This window comes from Leptonotus elevatus, chromosome 8, assembly GCF_054856555.1.
Source record: "Leptonotus elevatus isolate MCC_2025b chromosome 8, RoL_Lele_1.0, whole genome shotgun sequence".
Taxonomy (NCBI): Eukaryota; Metazoa; Chordata; class Actinopteri; order Syngnathiformes; family Syngnathidae; genus Leptonotus; species Leptonotus elevatus.
The window spans coordinates 682,669-701,679 of record NC_141246.1 but is presented as its reverse complement, the minus strand read 5'-3'; the positions used below and the strand labels follow the sequence as shown (position 1 = coordinate 701,679).

At 47.1% G+C, this 19,011-nt stretch overlaps 1 protein-coding gene across 3 annotated transcripts in view; it reads right to left on the bottom strand.

Annotated features, from left to right (window-relative positions):
- Positions 1 to 19,011, bottom strand: part of usp34 (ubiquitin specific peptidase 34) — a 56,967-nt gene that overhangs the window by 1,220 nt on the left and 36,736 nt on the right. The window contains exons 42-78 of one of the 3 annotated variants that reach the window (XM_086082727.1): positions 18,551 to 18,714; positions 18,399 to 18,464; positions 17,818 to 17,964; positions 17,663 to 17,719; positions 17,501 to 17,578; positions 17,322 to 17,416; positions 16,616 to 16,788; positions 16,370 to 16,505; positions 16,220 to 16,298; positions 15,884 to 15,937; positions 15,701 to 15,796; positions 15,414 to 15,478; positions 15,217 to 15,292; positions 15,066 to 15,113; positions 13,706 to 13,771; positions 13,533 to 13,613; positions 13,369 to 13,454; positions 12,621 to 12,789; positions 11,246 to 11,320; positions 11,025 to 11,176; positions 9,723 to 9,876; positions 9,606 to 9,650; positions 8,888 to 8,992; positions 8,521 to 8,668; positions 8,152 to 8,456; positions 6,504 to 6,833; positions 6,260 to 6,417; positions 4,998 to 5,076; positions 4,785 to 4,911; positions 4,182 to 4,289; positions 4,000 to 4,104; positions 3,789 to 3,913; positions 2,684 to 2,807; positions 2,528 to 2,607; positions 2,306 to 2,446; positions 1,037 to 1,177; positions 784 to 952 (exon numbers count right to left, since the gene is read on the bottom strand). In XM_086082727.1, the coding sequence (XP_085938853.1) occupies positions 784 to 952; positions 1,037 to 1,177; positions 2,306 to 2,446; positions 2,528 to 2,607; positions 2,684 to 2,807; positions 3,789 to 3,913; positions 4,000 to 4,104; positions 4,182 to 4,289; positions 4,785 to 4,911; positions 4,998 to 5,076; positions 6,260 to 6,417; positions 6,504 to 6,833; positions 8,152 to 8,456; positions 8,521 to 8,668; positions 8,888 to 8,992; positions 9,606 to 9,650; positions 9,723 to 9,876; positions 11,025 to 11,176; positions 11,246 to 11,320; positions 12,621 to 12,789; positions 13,369 to 13,454; positions 13,533 to 13,613; positions 13,706 to 13,771; positions 15,066 to 15,113; positions 15,217 to 15,292; positions 15,414 to 15,478; positions 15,701 to 15,796; positions 15,884 to 15,937; positions 16,220 to 16,298; positions 16,370 to 16,505; positions 16,616 to 16,788; positions 17,322 to 17,416; positions 17,501 to 17,578; positions 17,663 to 17,719; positions 17,818 to 17,964; positions 18,399 to 18,464; positions 18,551 to 18,714 (4,407 nt within the window). Of the gene's footprint in view, positions 1 to 783; positions 1,178 to 2,305; positions 2,447 to 2,527; positions 2,608 to 2,683; positions 2,808 to 3,788; positions 3,914 to 3,999; positions 4,105 to 4,181; positions 4,290 to 4,784; positions 4,912 to 4,997; positions 5,077 to 6,259; positions 6,418 to 6,503; positions 6,834 to 8,151; positions 8,457 to 8,520; positions 8,669 to 8,887; positions 8,993 to 9,605; positions 9,651 to 9,722; positions 9,877 to 11,024; positions 11,177 to 11,245; positions 11,321 to 12,620; positions 12,790 to 13,368; positions 13,455 to 13,532; positions 13,614 to 13,705; positions 13,772 to 15,065; positions 15,114 to 15,216; positions 15,293 to 15,413; positions 15,479 to 15,700; positions 15,797 to 15,883; positions 15,938 to 16,219; positions 16,299 to 16,369; positions 16,506 to 16,615; positions 16,789 to 17,321; positions 17,417 to 17,500; positions 17,579 to 17,662; positions 17,720 to 17,817; positions 17,965 to 18,398; positions 18,465 to 18,550; positions 18,715 to 19,011 lie in introns of all 3 variants that reach the window. The other 2 variants (XM_086082728.1, XM_086082726.1) reach the window with 2 other exon arrangements.

The window sequence follows — 19,011 nt, the reverse complement described above, 5'->3', positions numbered from 1 at the left end:
CGTATTTGGACCATCCGTGAATCACATTTATTTTCGTTTGCATTCGAGTGTGTTACAAAACACTTTTTGTTCCCGATTGTGGGAACGCTGGAAGCATTTCTGCATTCCACGTCCATTTTTAAATTTCGATTCCGCATGAATTACAATTTTGGCACAATTGAACGTTTTCTTATTCCAACGGGACTGACGCAGAACTGACCACGCCCACTTTCATAACTAATCCTCATTACCAGTTGCCAGTGCTCAGCGGCGCACTTGGTAAAGCGGATTGTCGGGTAACCAGGAGGTCGCGGGTTCGAATCCCACCTCCGACTGTACGTTGCAAATATGGCAATTATGCTAAGGTTCGTAAACGTGTACCAGCTGACGTCACAGTTCCGCTTTCCCGTGAACATTTTGACTTGCTTCAAAAATTCACACCTCCGACCGAGGGTTCAAGTGTTCTTTTTATACGACAATTCATTTCCACTTCTTAAGCGTTCCGCTTTCCCACGCAATTTCTGCACAAATGGCACTTACTGTTTATGAACCGGTGATTGTTTAGTTCTTCATATTTGTACGCTTTTGTTACCGGTTCCATCGTTGTTTTCCAAAGTAAAAACCGATTTATGCAAATGTCTTATTTCGATGAAACGCAGCCGACAATCGGTCGTCTTTCACGAAGGACGACAAAAACGCGAGATCAGCGAACGACCGTCGAGACGCTGAAATCAGATTTCAAATTTGAAAGCGATGACGTCATCACGAAAGTCGTTCGATCCCTTTCGACCTTTTCGACCTTACCGTCGTCGCGGCGCTGGCGGCGGGCGTCCGCCAGCGCGTCCGCCAGCGCGTCGCGGCGCTGCAGGCAAAGGCGACACCGGGCCGTCAGGTCGTGGAGGGCGGGGCCCAGGGCGGGGTCAAGGGTCGGGGCCGGCTGCACCGACAGCAGCAGCGTCAACGCCCGCAGGTCCTGCAACAGAACGGCAACGCACGTCGACAACGTGACGGGCGCGCGTGTGTGCGTGCGTGCGTGCGTGCGTGCGTGCGCGCGTACCGCGTTGAGCAGGGCGGCGGTCCTGTTGAGCTGCGGCCAATCGGACGCCGGCTCGGGCCGCAGGGCGTCGTGCTCGCTCAGCACGCTGGCCACCAACACGGCCGTCAGGCTGCAGCAGCTGGCGGACGACAGCGCCTGCACCTGCGCCGCGCGAGGTCGCGCGGGGTCAAACAAGGAAGGTCAAAAAAAGGTCATGCTTTATGAAAATGAAAAGTGAAACTTTGTCTTGTTTTCTAAAATCGTCATTCTAGTGAAAATGCTTTGAGACTTTAAACATCAATCGAAACTCAAACTTACATAATGTGATATTTGAAAGTCACCATACACGAGTACAAAAAAAAGAAAAAAAGGGGTCTGCAGCGCCCCCTACAGAGGTTTACCGGAACCCCCGCTGTGAAAATTGCATGTAGCAGCTGCAGCAACGTCACACAAACAAAAATGAACAGGAAGTTATTTGAACGGCCATTTTCAGGGCTCCTCCTTTGACCCCCCTTGTCTTACACGGTGAACCCGATTGACTTCAAACTTGGGCTGTATCATCTCCACACCTGGGACGACAACAGGGGAAATCTCAAGGTGTCAACCTACGATATCATTTTGTATTTCAAAAACAAACAGGACATCCGCCATTTTGTTTGGACTTTGTCACCAATGTTTGTTATATATTCACACATGCTCTAAATGAACAATAAAATATTTTTTCTCAGTTTCGTACTCTTGTTAACATAGGTGTAAAAAAAAAAATTGAAATATGGCCGCATCTTTTAGTCCTTCGGTTCCAAAAAATACCCGCAATAAATAAAATCTGCAAAGTTCGCTTTATGTTTTTTTTCCCTCACATTTCTCTCTCGTTTAAACATTCTCAATGTTCAAACCTTCATAAATTTCATAAAATAGGCACATTACTGTCAAAAAAAAAAAAAGCATGCAAAATTGCACTAAAAAAATCCGCAGCGTTAAAGCGAGGGAACACCGTAATTCATAAAATGGAGTTAAAATGAAAAAAACAAGTGATATTGATTTGTGCTGAGGGGATTTTCCCGCCACTAGATGGCATCATTGCATTTGTAAGGCATGGATGACTTTTCATATTGAGAGCGACCTCATCTTTAACGAAGTCACGTGTGACCTCAATGTTCACAAATATGTGACGCAATATTGTGATGATGATGATGATGATGATGATGATGATGATGATGATGATGCTGTCAAGGGCGGCTGGCTAAATTGCAAGCCGACGATAACCCTGATGTGTGCGCGCGCTCGCACCTTGTGCAGGAAGCAGGTGAGGAAGGCGTAGGCGGCGGCGTTGTTGAGGAAACTTCGCTCGTCCATCAGGATGAGTTTGACGTACTCGCCGAAGGCCACGTCGTCGCACAGCAGCTTCACGCACGTCTTGGACAGCGGCGACTGAAAGGCACGCACACACCATGTTGGGTGGGGGTCCCAGGATGGGGGGGGGGGGGGGGGGGCACGACCGACGGCTCGCACCTGCGACTGGCACATTTCGGTCCAGAGTTTGGGGAAGAGCGCCAAGTGCAGCGGGAGTCCCTCGTACGCCATCAGCACACCTGGGAGGACCGAGCCAGAAGAAAAGGTGAGCGGGGCGGGGCCAACGGGACGAGGGGCGGGCGGGGCCACACGCACTCAGCTTGACCAGCGTGTCGGTGAACTTGTCGCAGTTGATGGCCACGCGACACACAAGATGGATGAACTGCTGGTAGGACAGGAAGTAGTCCAGCAGGACGCCGTCGTAGACCTCGTCCTTGCCCTGACGCAAACACCATCATTAGCATTAGCATTAGCATTAGCATTATGATTGGGGATGCGCCATAATGCCCTTTTCAATCATTTAGAACGTGCCGATAACCGATACGACGATCATTGTTTGCAAAATTCACTTGAATGCAAACATACTTGCTCGATTATTTGCTTTATCTGTAGGACGTCAAATGATGGCGCATCCCTAATTATGATGATGATGATGATGATGAGGATGAGGATGATTACAGGTGCACTAACAAGCGCACACACACACACACACACACACATTCCTCTGCAGTGTGTATTTCAGGTCAAGTGTGACTTTACGGAAGCGCATTTCCTCAAATTGCAAAAAGTCGCCAATCACTGAAAACGCTTTAGACGATTCAAGCACAATTCGCCGATCAGCGGAAAAAACGATTTCCAATTACAGACCAAATCATAAGATGGTGCAATATGTCTATTTTTGTTTTAAATGAATGAAATGAAATGAAGGCTTCTTGTGTTCAGGAATTTTGCGGTCAATAAGCGAGTTTGGAAAAAAAAGGAGAGAATCTCCAAAGACTCCAATTCAACCAGAAGTAACTTTTTTAAAAGGCCTGCTAGGATTTGATTTCTTAAAAATAATAATAATAATTTATTATAAATTTACATTTGATGGTTTTAAGTTTTGAATTGACTGAAATTTGTGTTCATGGCGATCCGGAGCACTTTGAGATTTCTTTGAAATGACAAATATGACGACATTTCCTGCGAAATGGCGCCGAGGTCGCGTCCGCCGCGTTGCGGCTGCAATTCCGTCGCAAGGAGCACTTTTGTTAAAACAATGACTTTGCAATGATATTATATGTACAGTAATTATTATTAGAATGACTAAAAGAACTTTAAGAATGACAAGGTATCAAAGCAAAGCAAAATCGCAGATGACCAACTCAGCCTTTGACGTCTGTTTCTAAAGGTCAGAGGTCGCGGCGCTCCCCCGCCTCACCTTGGCGATCTCCACCATGGACGGCAGCAGACACATGTTGAGTTCGGGCCGGGGCGGACGCACGTTGCTCTTGGCCCCCATCAGCTTCATGTTTTCTCGGCAGGGCAGGTACGGCCCCAGCGACACTGCGGGCACAGCGACAACAAGCGCATCACTGACCGGGGCTGCCGCCGCCGCCGGCGCCGCGGCGTGACGTGCGCAATCCACTCACTGGGAATGTTGCTGTGGTGGTACGTGAAGTGGTTGTGCTGCAGGAATGGAACCAGCGTGTGCAGGAAGTCGTGCGGGCTGAGCAGAAGGAGTTCCTTCAGCACGTCTGCGGGGGAGCAAAAAAAAGCCCGTCAGGCGGGCCCGGCAAGGGGGGGGGGGGGCGGCGCCGTTCGGGAGGCTTACCCAGGCACGCGCTGCGTAGCTCGGGCGGGCTGTACGAGTTGAGCAGCGTCAGGAGCTTGTGGGCAAAGTCGATCCGCTCCTGCCACTGGATCAGAGCCTGCTTCACGTCTGCCGCGCAACAAAAGAGACGCAAAATGGGGACAAAAGACAGAAACAGGACAATTGAAGTCTTTTTTGGTCATGTATTTATATATATAAAAAAAAAAAAGACAGCGCTCTAATATTGTACTAGAGCTGCTCGATTATGAAGATTATATAAATAATAATTGAAATCACGATTAGGACGATCAATTATTTTGGGGACAAATAAAATGTAATAATTAATTAATAATAATAAATTAATAAATTAATTTTAAGTACTTTTTAAATACTTAGGTTACATTTTAGAAATGATATCTTAAGATTTCTGTTCAAATAAAAATGTCAATAAAATAAATAAGTACATCAATTAATAAATAAATAACATTGCGCGGGCCGTGCAAAATCAGTCCAAATCCAGCCAAATGGCCGGGAGCGAAGGGGGTTGCTTCGGTCAAAATGGCTGCATCGTTGAGGACCGGGAGCGACGGCGGCCAGGCAGGAGGAGCCCCGACGGCGGCTGACCTTTGCGCTGCAGGTACGGCCTGGTGGCCTTGAGCACCGACAGGAAGATGGACAGAAGCTCCACCAGGTCGCCGGTCACGTGGCAGGCGGTGGCCTCGTGGTACATCATGTGCAGCGTGTTGAAGGACTGCGGGGTCAAAAGGTCGCGCGTGAGTCGCGAGTCGCCCGCCCGCTCGGGTCAGGGCCGGCAAACGCAAAGCGCGCGCCGCCTACCTCCGTCATGAGGACGAGCCCTCGGTTGAAGACCACCAGCAGTCGGTCCTCGTCGTTCTCCAGCAGGACCCTGAAGGCACTAAAAGCCAACGCCATGCGGAACGTTACACATCGCACTCGCAAAACGCGGCAGACGTCGAGTACGAAGAAAAAAAAAAGCGCCCGTTACGGTCGTGACAGGAACACGGCGGGAAGAGCTTCAAAATAAATCATCTTCAGTTGATTACATTTCTAACCATTTGTTACCTTGCCATTAATTGCTATTTAATCACATTTTTTTTTATATACGTTTTTTTTTACAAAAGTGGAAAAATATGGCTAGCAAATACAAATGTGGTCGTATTTTTTTTTTCAGCCATTGATGCAGTCATTTTATATTCATCCATAAACGTATTTAAAGAATCAACTCAACAGTTCAAAGAAGTGTGAAACATTGAGTTATAGATTTGTGCCACTGGGTGGCATTAGTGTTTCATGTTGGTGACAGAAACGGTACATTTTTTTTATTTCAAATTCATAACAATTGCTATTTGGAACATGAAGCAACATTTATGATTGTTAAATTGCGTTGTAGTGACGCCTCTGCACGTTTTTAGTCAAATAAAGCATTTAAAAATATATATATTTTTTTTTTACATCGTTATTTTAATGTGTATCGGGACGTCTTATTTAATGGCCGATTTGCTGCCATCCTTTCGTATGCGAGTGAATCGTAGGAAAAAATAAAAGCAATTCAGTCCAGATGCTTTTTACATTCAGGTCAAAAGCAAAACTTTCTCTTTCAAAGTATTTTTGAAAATCATTTGTTCTTGCGCTGTACATACTTTTGGTCGTTTTTAGAAAGCTACTTTGTATTTCTTGTAATCTCGTGTATGTGAAGTCGACTGACTTGTGTCGTGTATGAATTTCATGCACTACAAATCATTTTAAATAAATATGACATGAATTGAATTCGTCACAGATGCAAAAAAAAAAAGGGCTGCTCGATTATGGAAAAAAATAATCATCACGATTAAGTTGGCAATAATTGAAATCACGATTTTTTTTTTTGTTACAAAACAAGAAAATGTTTCAAAGTAAAAAACTAAAAACATGAAGACAAAAATAAATAACACTATAATTATGAAAGGTGCAAATGTTTAAATTTAACCAACTCAAAAATGAGTATTGATCTTTCCTTTTCTTTTCTCCGCTAGAAATGCCGATTTTGTGACAATTGCAAGTGAATCGGTCTGAACCGCACAAGCCTAGAGGAGAGTGACCTGATGAGGGTGGTCCAGCACGAGCGTCCGTCCAGACATCTGAGGTAGCAGCTGATGGTGGTCTTCTTGAACTGCTTGACGTCCTCCAGCTCGTCCTCGCGCATGTCCACTCGCTGCGCCACGAACAGCTGCATCAGGTTGAAGAGCTCCTCCACCGCCTGCGGGGGGCGCCACAGGCACGCGCGTGAAGCCAGCCGGCGAGGCGAGCGAGCCGGCGAGGCGAGGCGGGGCGGGGCCAACGTACCCTGGGATACTGGCTGGCGTGCGGCGTCAGGTTCTTGAAGGCCCACTGGATGTTCTGGTGCGAGGCCAGCTGGCGCGTGAAGGCGGGCGACTGGTCGCAGCACATGCGCAGGATGCCGTAGTAGGCGGGCAGCATGCCGCGGTTGAACAGCACCACCTCCTGGTCGTCGTGGTCGGCCAGGATGTAGTTGAAGGCGATGTTCTTGGTCACGGCCGGGTTCTGCACCACCAGGCGCACGTTCTCGCCGCAGTCCACGCACACGTTGTACCAGAAGGACAGCAGCGCCTGCTTGTTGTGGTTGGTGGCGATGGCCGGCTCCGACAGTTTGGGCTGCCGCGAGACCCACGCGTCATCCAACAGCAACAGCGACAACGAGAAAAGTACGTCTTACACCGCTGGCGGACATTTGCCACATTTTGCAGTCCACATTGTGGCGCCCTCAGCGCAGTACCGCGTTGGGCCACAAACATGCCGGGCAGTATTGCGCTCGACGAGGTCATTAAAGGTCATTCGCTGTTCCGTTGTTTGTTGCTACCAAAGAGGATTTATTTCCATGTTTAAATACACAATCTTCATTTTATTATTGTTTTTTTTTTTTTTTAAGTGTCAGTAAGTCGCATGATCCAAGCAGATGAAAAACGTTTTAAAAATAACTAGAGCTTTCAAACGATGACATTTTTTTAAAAATGTCATTAGTCACGATTAATCACTTCATTAAAGCCGCAGCGTTTGATTTGACGCGAATCAGTGCTCGGAAGTACCGACCCAAATGGGTCCATAGCACAAAAAGGACCGTCTTCGGTACCCCTCCCTAGTTTCAGTCAGGACATTTTATATTGTATATTTTTGGGGGCAGCAGATAATGTTGAACATTTCACGTAAAATTTCCAGTCAACAAAGTATATCAACAAGTGGCTCGATGCTATAAGCTAACACATTAGCAAGCATTCGTTAGCGGTCGGCTTGACATTATTGTTGGAAGGTTATAATCGTTGGATTCGTGTTACATTATAAATACATCTTTTTTATTTTTTTACTTTTCACAATGTTTGTTTGTTCATGTTGCACTCGCTCAAAGGGGGCGTGTCACTGAGTGTCACATGACCGTGTCACATGACCGTGTCACAGAGACAAGATTTGACAAAATCGTATCATTTCACTCAGTTTTGTTCAAGAACTAAAATGTCCGTAGATTTTAATCCAGATTTGATTTAAGTGAAGGACGTTTTCTACATTAGTTGTCCAAAATGCAAACGGTTTGAATCCCAGTTATTGTTTTTAATGACGTTTTAGTCGAGTCGAGTTTTAGTCAGCGAAAAACGTGCGTTGACAAAATGAACACGACTCGAGACTTTTTGGTGACACGGCGGTCCGATTTGGCGCCGATGGCTCAAAAAGGGCGTCGGCACTTCCTTTTGGGAATTTGTGCGAATTTGTGCAAAATGGGCCCTAAAATGGCTCCATCGAAGCAAAATGGATGACTTCCTGAAAAACGGAGACATCTTTGCAATTTCATGCGGAGGCCGCGGCTCCATTTTAGATTCGGTCGGAACGGATCGATTCCAACCGCAAAGTTCTACTTTCCCAACTGGGGACTCCCTCGGCATGGCGACAACGGCGCAAAGGGGGGTGCGAGGCCGGCGCGTACCTGGAAGAGGTTCCACAGGTCCATGAAGTAGAGGGAGAACATGAGCTTCTCGGTCTTGGAGATGAGGCAGTACGTCATGAAGCTGAAGTACTGCACCAGCTTGGTGGTGCCGTGCACGCTGGCGTCCACGTACAGCTTGGCCCGGCCCAGCAGGCCCAGCAGGAGGTTGTACACCTGGTGCAGCACCGCCGTGGTGTCGGGCGACAGCGGCAGCTCGCGCGTGGGCAGGTGCAGCGAGCGCGTGGACCGGAACATCTGGCGGAACGAGTTGCTGGGGATCAGCGACACCAGCAGGTACGCCGCCGCTGGAAGCAAAAGCGCGGGTCATTCGCTGCGGCGGGAGGGGCGGGGCGGGGCGGGCCGACGTACAGGTGCGCACGCGAGGGTAGTTGTGGGCCAGCAGGAAGCGTTCCACCCAGTTCTCCATGTTCTGCAGAACCCAGCTGTGGGCCAGCTTGTTCCGAGGGGTCTGCACCGCCAGCCAGTCCAGACACTGCGACGGGTTGTACTCGATCACCTGAGCAGAACTTTGTTAAATTGGTCATCCTACGGAAGAGGATTGGGCCAATGAGGAGAGAGAAAAGAAGTTGGCCGGGACTTCTTTTTTTTTCCTCTCTCTCTCTCTTCACTCGCCCGATCAATCGTCTTCCGCATCCTCGCAACGCACGACACGCACGCTCGCTATTTCGCTATTTTGCTAACAGCGACATGATCGAACCGCGTCTCGTGACTTCACCTCCCAGATCCTCTGCAGGATGTACGTGGTGAAGGAGGGCATCCCCGGGGGGCCGCCCATCAGCTCCATCAACATGGTGAGCAGCTTGAAGAACGGGTTCGCGGCCTGGACGGACCACAAGCACAAAACGTGAGAAGAAGAAAAAAAAGAGATTCATGCTACGGCGCAAAAACTCATGAAGCGCCGGCGGGACAGCCGATATTTCATTTTGGATGGCGTTGACCGATTCTTGCTCTCTTCGCCGATGAAATGAATCGGAATATGCGCGGAAGGGCGACGTGAGCCTCGCGGCGTGTCCTGGAACTTTATCGGAGCGTTTACGGCGGACGCAGGTTCCAATCAGTGCAACATCTCGTTACGAAACACGTTTGTCGGCAATGAGGATGTTGAACATTTTGCAACGGAATGGACGGCGAATAATTTAATTAATTAATTTAAAATTATTCCAACTGCGCTTCCGTGTTGAAGGGAAATATATTTGGAGTTAAACACCCGCAGATGCGACATTTGTTTGTTTGATAGATTGAAGGTTTATAATAATACAATGAGGTTTGTGTGAAGGCCACAAGTGAAAGCTCTAAATTTGTTTCTATCTGCTTCCGATAGATTTATATTGATACAAAATTGAATTTCCAGGAAAACGTCGCTTTTTGGCATGTTTTTGAGACAGGCATGTTTTGGCCGGCGCTCCAGGCCCGAATGGGTTAAAAGGACTCACCTCGGGCGTCAGCTTGGCGATGGAGGTGAAGAGCATGGACACGATCTGCCAACAAACAGGGCGGAGTCAAAAGAAGAAGAAGAAGCAGAAGAAGAATCGGGTGCGAAAGCGCCGTACGTGCTCGGCCAGCCGGTTGTTGTAGCGGCAGAGGCTGAAGATGAGGTTGCACGTCTGCCGGATGTTGATGCCGTCTCGGATGTGCTGGAAGAGGAACGGGAAGCCTTTGCCGCCCGTCAGCGCCGCCATGTCGCTCTGGGACAGCGTCAGGTGCCTGCGGAGGCGCAAGTCACAGCTCAAAACCTTGAGGTTTGAATCCCAGGGGGGCTTCGGGACCCTCGCCCTGCTGACTTGGGATTGCAAAACAAACCGACTTTTCTGGACTGTAAGCCGCGCTAGCCAAATTGAGGGCGTCTGTTGCACGTAAAAGCCGCACCCGACTGTAAGCCGCCGCCGCCGCCGCCGCCGCCGCCGCCGCCGCCACCGCCGCGGGTGTATTGATGTTACCGGGCCGGGATCGCGCGACTTTCTTTTCCATAACCAGGGTGCAAATTGTCTCGCTCTGGTTCTGTCTCTCCTCCTGCATTTGGGCTCACTTGCGCTTCCTTTATAGTGCGCCCCCTTGTGATGGGACGGATGAGTCGCACCTTTGTGTGAGCCGCGAGCGAAAGAAGGAGCGGCTTGTCATCCACAAATGACGCAAAACAACGTATTTGTGTTGCGTTTGGATGCGGATACAGAGACGACACTAAGCCATGATTTAGTTCTACAAATAAACCTTTCAAATGTAATGAATTGATGGAGTTTAACCGAGTTTAATCTTAGAGAGAATGTATCAAGCCCATCGTGAAATCTTACCAATTAACAGGCCAATCTTTTTCTTTTTTTTTAACGTCCTCGGCGCCCTTTCCTAGGTTTATGCTAAACGTTTTATAACGTTTATGGCAGTCAAAGAGTTAAAGGGAACACGAGTACAAATGAAGAGGAATAGATGTTTTTCCCAAACCTAAATTACAGAAGCAAACTAAAAGATGGATGATTTCAACTCAAGGTGTCCGTTCGTGGAACAAAACCAAATCATCTCAGTTCGTTTGTATTTTTTATAAAAGCTCAATGACTGGAAAAATACATTTAGCACAAGGTCGTGCTATGGAATCTTTTTGTTTGTTACCTTGATAGCATCTGGACCGCTCTTCTATTTTGCATTAATGTTATTTTTTCTTTTTCAATCAGGGGCAGACGATCACAAGTTTCACTTCTTTCCGTCCTCTTTCGTTTTTAAAGAATGAAAGAAATGTTTTCAATTGAATTGGAAAAAGAAAAAAACGACCCCCCCCCCCCCCCCCCATCCGTATTAAGATGGCATTCCCGGGAAACGGAACGTTGTCCGCTTTCAAGACGGCGGCGCTCGCGGGCACGTACCGCTCCGAGCGCGACTGCTCCACCAGGAGCGCGATGAGGGCGACCATCTTCTCCAGGGCGGCCGGCCGATACTTCTCCTCGGCCAGGGACAAGATGTCCTCCTCCTCGTCCTCCTCCTCCGCCTCCTCCTCCGACAGAACCTCCACCTGCGGCTGAGCGGAGACAATCGGGTCAGCGCCGCTTGCCGCGCTGCGTTCCCCGGCGCCGCGACTTCAACTGACGTTCTCCGGCCCTTTGGTTCCCATGTAGAAGTGCACCATGATGGAGATGGCCTGCAGCGACAGCAGGAATTGGCTCTGGGTGCGAGGAAGAAAAAAAAGGGGGTTCCTGGTTTTTAAAACACAACATCAGCGAAAACACGGCGAGATCGTCAGTCGCCGTTTTTACAGATAGCAAACTTGGAAGGTTCCCGTAAACAATAACCACGTGAAATAGCAAATAAAAAGTTGCATATCGTCGCTGCTGTGCGAAAAACACTTCATGTCCGATGTTTTTCTTCCATTTTTACGTTTTTTGGGATGTCTGCATTCAGTTGCATAAAAAAAAATGACACAAATGGACAAAAGTCTTTTTTTCACATAGCAACGATACTTTGTAGCAAAAAAAAAGAAGAAGTTGATATTGCACAATTCAAAAAAGGTTGGAATGTTATGAGAAGTCAATTGAAGAAGAAATTTAAAAAGGAAAGAAACGTGGTTGGCTTAAAAAGCTGTCATTGCACAATTTAGAACAGAAGTCACTTTTTTATGCTTCAAAACCCCCACAAGAGGAAAAACTAAGAGGACCTTGGAAAAAATAACTGCATGTTCAATTTGAAAAATTAACAGGGAAAAAAACAGTATCACAATAAAGACTCTTTTTTTTGGGTTGCCATTGTTTTAAAAAGTTGCACAAGCGCTTGAGAAATTACCAATAAAAAAATAATAATGAAATCAAATACAAAGAAAACAATTTGCCGGCTCCAAGTGGAGGGTGCACCGCGCCTACGGCCCCAAGCCAGCTGGGATAGGCTCCAGCAACCCCGTGACCCTTGCTATCGATTCGAATTGCCTCGGTTCGATTCCATTTCGATTTTCTTCAACTTGATTCGATATTAATTATGGAACGACAATTTTTCTTAAATATCAAGGCCATGATAAAAAAAAAAAAAAGCTCCACAAACATTAAATTCCAAATGAAATTTTGCGGAGGTCAAACGATTTTGTTTATTAATGAAAGTAACACGTGTTATAATTGCCACACAAACATTGACATCAGCATGGATGAGATCATCGGAACTCAATAAATGGAAATATTCATTGAAAAGATTCGGATTTGTCTTAAAGTGCAACAAGTCAAGTCTTTCATAAATTTATGTGAGCAGGACATTTCAGGAAAACTAAGATTAAAAAATGGCCTTTAAAATTCTGTTTTCTTCTGAATTTATGGGGAGAAGAGAAATTAGAATAATCCATTCATGCTTGAATCAATATCAGGCTGGAAAAGGAAAAATCCGCAATGCGATTTTTCGAAAGCGTCGGCTCCAGTAATGAGCATGTTTGATTTATTGGCACCCTGCGGACCCCCCGCGCGAGTACTTCCTCCCAGGCGACCCACCTCCTCCTCCCCCATCTTGGCAAACTCGTAGAGGAAGGCGAAGTACTCGGTGAGATGTTTGCTGTGAGGCTTGACGCCGTGCTCCATGATGGACAGCAGCGTCTTCACGAAGCGGGTCACGCACGAGCGGCTGCCGATGTCCTCCACCGAGCCGTCCATGTCGTCCGACCTGCAAGGGGGGGGGGACATCATACGCGGACATCATCCACGATCAGGGCGGATCGAGTCAGGTCAAATCGGTGTCATCGAACGCCAAATGAGGAATGCGTCGCGTGTCAAAACTGTTGTAGTCTACGAGAGGTCAACAAGTCAAAAGGGACCCAGAAGTCTCGTCCGGGGATCTGCGACCTGTAAAACTGGAGCCACATGTGGCCCTTTAGTCCCTCACCTGTGGATCCCTGCAGATATGTAAATAAGAATCATTCCTACAAAGTTTTTTTTTTTAGATTCATTCAACTAGATAAAAAAAATAAAAAAAATAATCCAAAAAGGGTCAGAGTTCAAATTTGGAAGTCGTCAGAAAAGTGTAAAAATGAACAAAAAGTGACTATAAAATGTCTTTGGAATGGCCACAAAAAAAAGGGTCCGAAAATGGATGAAATAAAAGGCATGAAAGAAAAAGTTTAAAAAGCAACTAGAAATCGTCCAGAAACAAAAGACGATCCATTATTTTGGGCCCCCCCCCCCCCTGCCCCCCCCCGCCCCAAGCAGCCGCTGGTGCCCCCGGCGAGAAAGCAAACAAACGCACCCGTCCTCCATTCCCGGCTGCAGGTAGAGGTGAGCGTGGACCGGCCGCAGCCTCTGGATGACGTGGATGCATAACCTCTGGAACATCTGGCCACAACAACGAGGCACTCAGAACACGTCGACAGGTGATGATGACGACGATGACGAAGGTGACGAAGGTGGTACCTGTCTGACGATCTGATTGGGGCACTTGATGAGGATCTGCATCGGCCACCAGTTGTCATCTGCCATCCTGTCCAAGAACCACTGACGGGAGGGAGACGGACAGACGGACGGACGTGCTCAGCGGGGGGGGGGCAATAATAATGGGAATCATTTGTGTGTGCGTGCACACGCACCTCGCAGGCCCCCTGGCTGTTGTTGAACTGTTTGGTGAGGAGTTCAATCCACTGCAGCATGGTGGGCTGTGTGGATCACACACACACACGCACGCACACACAACATACGACATCCCCTTTACTTTTGAATTTTGGACGTGTACTATGGAGAGAGCAAAATGTTTTTTTTCCCAGGACCGATAATACCAATTCTTAGTCGTCAAGGCCGATAACCGATATTTGGAGCCGATCTTTGTTTGTGGTATCAAAAGGTTGTCATTATTGTCACCTAAATGCCAAAACTTGCCTTTGTAAAAGAACTTGTGCAGCTTAAGGCAAGCTAAATTCAATGAACGCATTCATGGCATGAATTCAATGCGAGACTTTTTAAGACTTGAAATTTAATTGAAGACCAACTTCCCAGGAGAGTCGAAAGCAGCGATGGATAGAAAACGTGATATTGTTTTAGAGTAATTGCAGATTGTTTAAAATAATATTAATAATGGGAAGAGGGATCTTGAAAAAATAAAAAAAATAAAAACATTAAAATCGCTGTCACAATATTGAGAAGAAAAAACTGCAATTTGATTATTTTTCAAAATCACTTATTCCTAATTTGTAACTCACGATTATTTGAATACCTGTAAATTTCTCCAGAACGGAAAGCGTATGCAACCTTTTAAACCAATAAAAATGTATTAAGAGCAAGTGAGGACTTGAAGTCAACCTCCAATAGATTTATTCTAAAGATGGACCGTTACGGCTTTTTTCAGGGTCGATTAGCAGTCAAGGACGCCGATAATCGATATTTGGAGCTGATAGTCATTTTCACTGAAAGGGGAAAATACATTTTGAAGAAAAAACAAAAAACTAACTTCAGCTTTTAAATGTGTTGAATTTTAAGCAAATGTTCATTGAACAACTTTTCGGATTCGTGAAATATTGGAGTTAAAAAAAAATCGTAGTCAATCGATTTCCTGGAGATCGAACCGAGTTCAAGGATGTGCCAGGGGTCGTAACACGTCTTCAAAAATGTAATTAAAAAAACAAAAAGTAGCTGCCTATTATTTTCTACACTAAATAAAGTTTTCCAAAACATCTGAAGTACACATTTTGACTTCGATTAGTTTTCCTTTCAACCAAAAACGGGAGGCTCAGCAACATCTCTTAAAATGTGAATTGGAAAAGTTCATAAACAGTTAAAACGGTCGATAATCGCTCGAGCCCTAATTTGTTCCTGGACTGACGACGATTTAAGCCTCAACACGATTGCGACTGGGATGTTTTGTTTTCGAGTCGCGAGCCGCCGCTTGGCGGTTTTGCGTCCCGAATTTCAGACGCGCTCGACTCAAGCGTAAAGCGGCGCGTCGGGTTCAATGACCTTTTCCTTGGAGTGAATGAAGGTCTCCAGGACGAATGACGTACTGAGCTGCAAAATGAAAGCAAACAGACGGAGGTCAGCGGGAAAATGACCCTGGATGAGCGAGTGACGAGCACGCACGCACGCACGCGCACGCGCCCGCGCACGTTACCTTTGCCGTCATGAGGGACACGGCTTTGGGGTCGGGAAGCGTGCTGGGGATGCTGCTGCACAGATGCCACATGAAGCTGCGGAGCGACAACATCCAAACACACGCGCGTCATTACACAAAGTCATCATCATCATCATCGTCATCATCATCATCATCATCATCATCATCGTCATCGTCATGCTGCTGCTGACACTGACCCAAAGTAGGTGTGCTCAAATATGTTCTTGTCCTGCAGGAACTGCATGTTGTCGTGCCAGATCCACTTGAAGAGAGACACGGAGATCCATTCAAAAGGAGCCACATCGCAAGATTTTTTTCCAAAACAGAAGCGAACCCGAGTAAAAGCAGACGACACGGCGCAACGCCGGGGGGAGGAGCCGCAAATCAAATAACGGTTTGCAATTCGAAATAAAAAACGTGTTTTTAATCATCTCATAAAGATGGTGACAATTAGCAACTGTGTTGCAATCAGGCCAACTCGTACCTCCAGCAGGTCCGGAGAAACGTCGAAAGAGAACTCCTTGGCGTTGTCCTCCTGAAGCTCGACGCGCTTGTAGAACAACATGTACGCGCTGTGCGTCTGCCACACAAACACACACACAACATGGCGTCACCCTCGCGCCCGCGCAGGCGCAGCTCAAAGCCGTTCCTCAAAGACGTTCCTCACCTTCTCGAAGGAGAAGTCCATGAATTTGTCGGTGACCGAGTCGTAGGTTTTAGTCTGCAAGACAAAAAAGTTCGTTCCCGTTACTAAACCTAAGATTTTTTTTTTTTTAAGGAATTTGTAATAAAATTGCATATTATTGATATTAATAATGTTTTTCAAAATGAATGAATTATGAGTTATGTGCATCCCCAGTTCTAGCACTGCAGCAGATTTTATTTAGCATTAGCATCAAGCAAGCGCAAGGACGTGCACATCGACACCAGATCCTCCCTCCGCCTTGCCACATCCAATATGGCGGCAACGTCAGCGCACAGTACGACCGGGCATCGCTCTTACCGTCATCTCTCCGCCGAAGCACTCGGACGCCAGCTGCGCCGAGTCGAAGGGCTTCACCTCGGCGTCGTTGAACAAGTACCTGCGCACACGCTGCTTTCAAAATGTGCCGCGAGCGTGCGAGCGGGCGAGCGAGCGCGACGTCGTCCTCACCACTTGTTGTTCTTGTACGCGTGGGGGTTGACGATGTCTCGTATGAAGCTGTAGTAATGGCCGCCGTCCGCCGTGCCCGTGTGCACCGTCACGCCGATCAGGTCGTACTCGGAGCTCTCGCACGCCTTGGACTCGCCTTGCACGCCGTCACGCAAACACGAGGCAGAAAACATGCACGGGCAAAATAAAAACAAGGTTCTCCCAAAACAGGAGCGAAACCCGAGACGCACGCGCGCACGCACGCACCCTCTTTGCGCTCCCCTTTGGCCATGAGGAAGTGCTCGGTGTAGGGCGTCATGTCGAGACGCAGCGGGAAGGAGAAGTGCGTGTTGACCTTCTCCTTCATCATGGTGACCATGTTGAAGGTGTAACGCATCGTGTTGAAGCTCAGGATGCCCGGAAGCTTCTTGAAACAAGCCCTAAACACGAAAGGTCACAATTGGGCTCCTTTGCATCGAGTGAAATACGAATGGCGCTTGAATGAATGCTGGAAAAATATGCTTTATGACAGATTCAAGAAAGAAAGAAATGTGCCAAACTGGTTTACAAAAAAAAAAAACGTTTTGATCATAATAAATAATATCACAAATTTATTATTGTTAATATTTTTTAAGATTTCATTTTTATGACTAATAACATTAATTATTATATTATATACTATACATTATATTTATTAAATAAAGAATTATTAATTTAATTAATACAATTTTGACACCTGACCGTATTAATAATAATAAATTTAATAATTTATTATTTAGAAATTAATAATAATAATGAATGAATGAAAATAATAATAATTTCTGATTGTCTGCGATCTTGATCATGCTAACGATTGGCGAGCTGGACTGAAAGAACCGAGCCGGGCCGCACTGGAGTATTTTGATGAGGATAAAAACGTCTTCTTTTTTGTAAAAATCTTTTGAAATCAAGACAATCCTCGTTTGCGTCGTACCTTTTCTCCGCGCGGACCTTCTTCCCGCAGTGCGAGCACGTGTACATGTTGTCGCCCTCCAGCGTGTCTTTGATGGTCACCTCGTCCAGAGACTCCTGAGTGCGCACACACATCATCGGCAGTGTTACCGAGCGGGGTTTGCGTGAACGGCGGCGGGCGGGCGGGGCGGGCGCGCTCACGTAGATGTTCTTCATGTCGGCCACTTGACACCTGACCGTGTAGAACTCCTCCACCGTCTGACTCACGTGGTCGCAGTCCTGCGGGAGCACAAATGACCACAGGGTGGCGCTCTCACGTTTCGCCGTTGACGGGAGGAAATAACGGCGTGGCGTCCCGCTCACCAGAGAAACCACGTTGTTGGTGATGACGCCGCCGAACAGAGTCTTCACCGTGTTCTTCTGCGGGGAGAAAAAAAAAACGTGATGATGGAGAAGAAAAAGGATTAAAGGGAAAGAAAACGAGAGGGGGGAGGAGGAGGGGGAGGGTGAGGAGTTACCAGCTCGTGCGACATCTCCTCGATCTTGGTGATGAGGTCGGTGAAGAACTCGGTCATGTCCTTCTGCTCTCCCGTGTTGAGCGGCTGCTTGTCCATCGTGTACGTCTTGCAGAACGGCCGCGGGTTGTACGCCTTCCTCTCGCTCTCCTGCGCACGCACGCACGCACGCACGCACGCACGCACGCACGCGCGAGGTGAGCGCCAACACGTCCTCACGTGACAATTGCGTCATTGGTAGAGACAGACCGATACGTGACGCCAATATTCATTTTCAGTAAAGGGGGCGAGATATTGCCGTCAATTTTTTGTCTTATTGAACAATTTTTCAGACTTTTCCAAATGCAGTTTTTAACTTTTTTTTTCAGTGGCCCAAATTCCTCTTCTGTAAAAAGCGTCTCTTATAAAGTGAACTGAAAATTGAAATAAATCGCTCCTTCCGATTAAAAGATCCGATTTGAAAACAAAAGGCCGAAATGGATATTTGTCAAAATGATCGGTCTGTCTGTACCGATGGGACACATTCTCAGGATTCTTTCAGCCAATCGGAGGCCTTCGCACCCTGAGCGACGTGCGCGGCTCACCATCAGGTACGTGAACATCTTCTGGAGCTCCAGCAGGGTCGTCTTGTGTTTGATATCCTCGGCGTACTGCGCAACGTGCGGCAATGCAGTGTTTAAGACTTCAATTCTTAATGGGGGGGGGGGGGAGGAGGAGGAGGAAGAGCGGCCCCCACCTTGGCGGTGAAGACGGCCTGGCGGGCTTCGGGGATCATGTAGAGCTGCTGGATGGTGGACGCCAGGTAGCAGGTGGCGCCCAGGTTGGTGAGGCCCACGAAACGGCACTCGGCGCGAACGTCGTCGTGGGGCCAGTAGTCCCACTTGTACGGCGCGTGCGACGCTGCCGGGCGGGGGGGGGAAATAAAAATAAATAAATTCAAGTGTGCAGATCAAGTCACTCATGGATTTTTGGTTTGTATTAAAAAAATAATAATAATAAAAAATTGGAAAAAAATATTTGTAAAAAAAAAAAGAAAAAAAAGTCTGATTTTAAAGGAAGGAAATCAAAATCTGCATCATGTTCTTGTGGCAATAATTAACATAACAAAAATCTATTAACTCATTTGCTCCCCAAAAAGTATAAATACGTTCTATTTTAAATGTTTTAAGTGTCCCAAAAACATATTTATATGTTTTT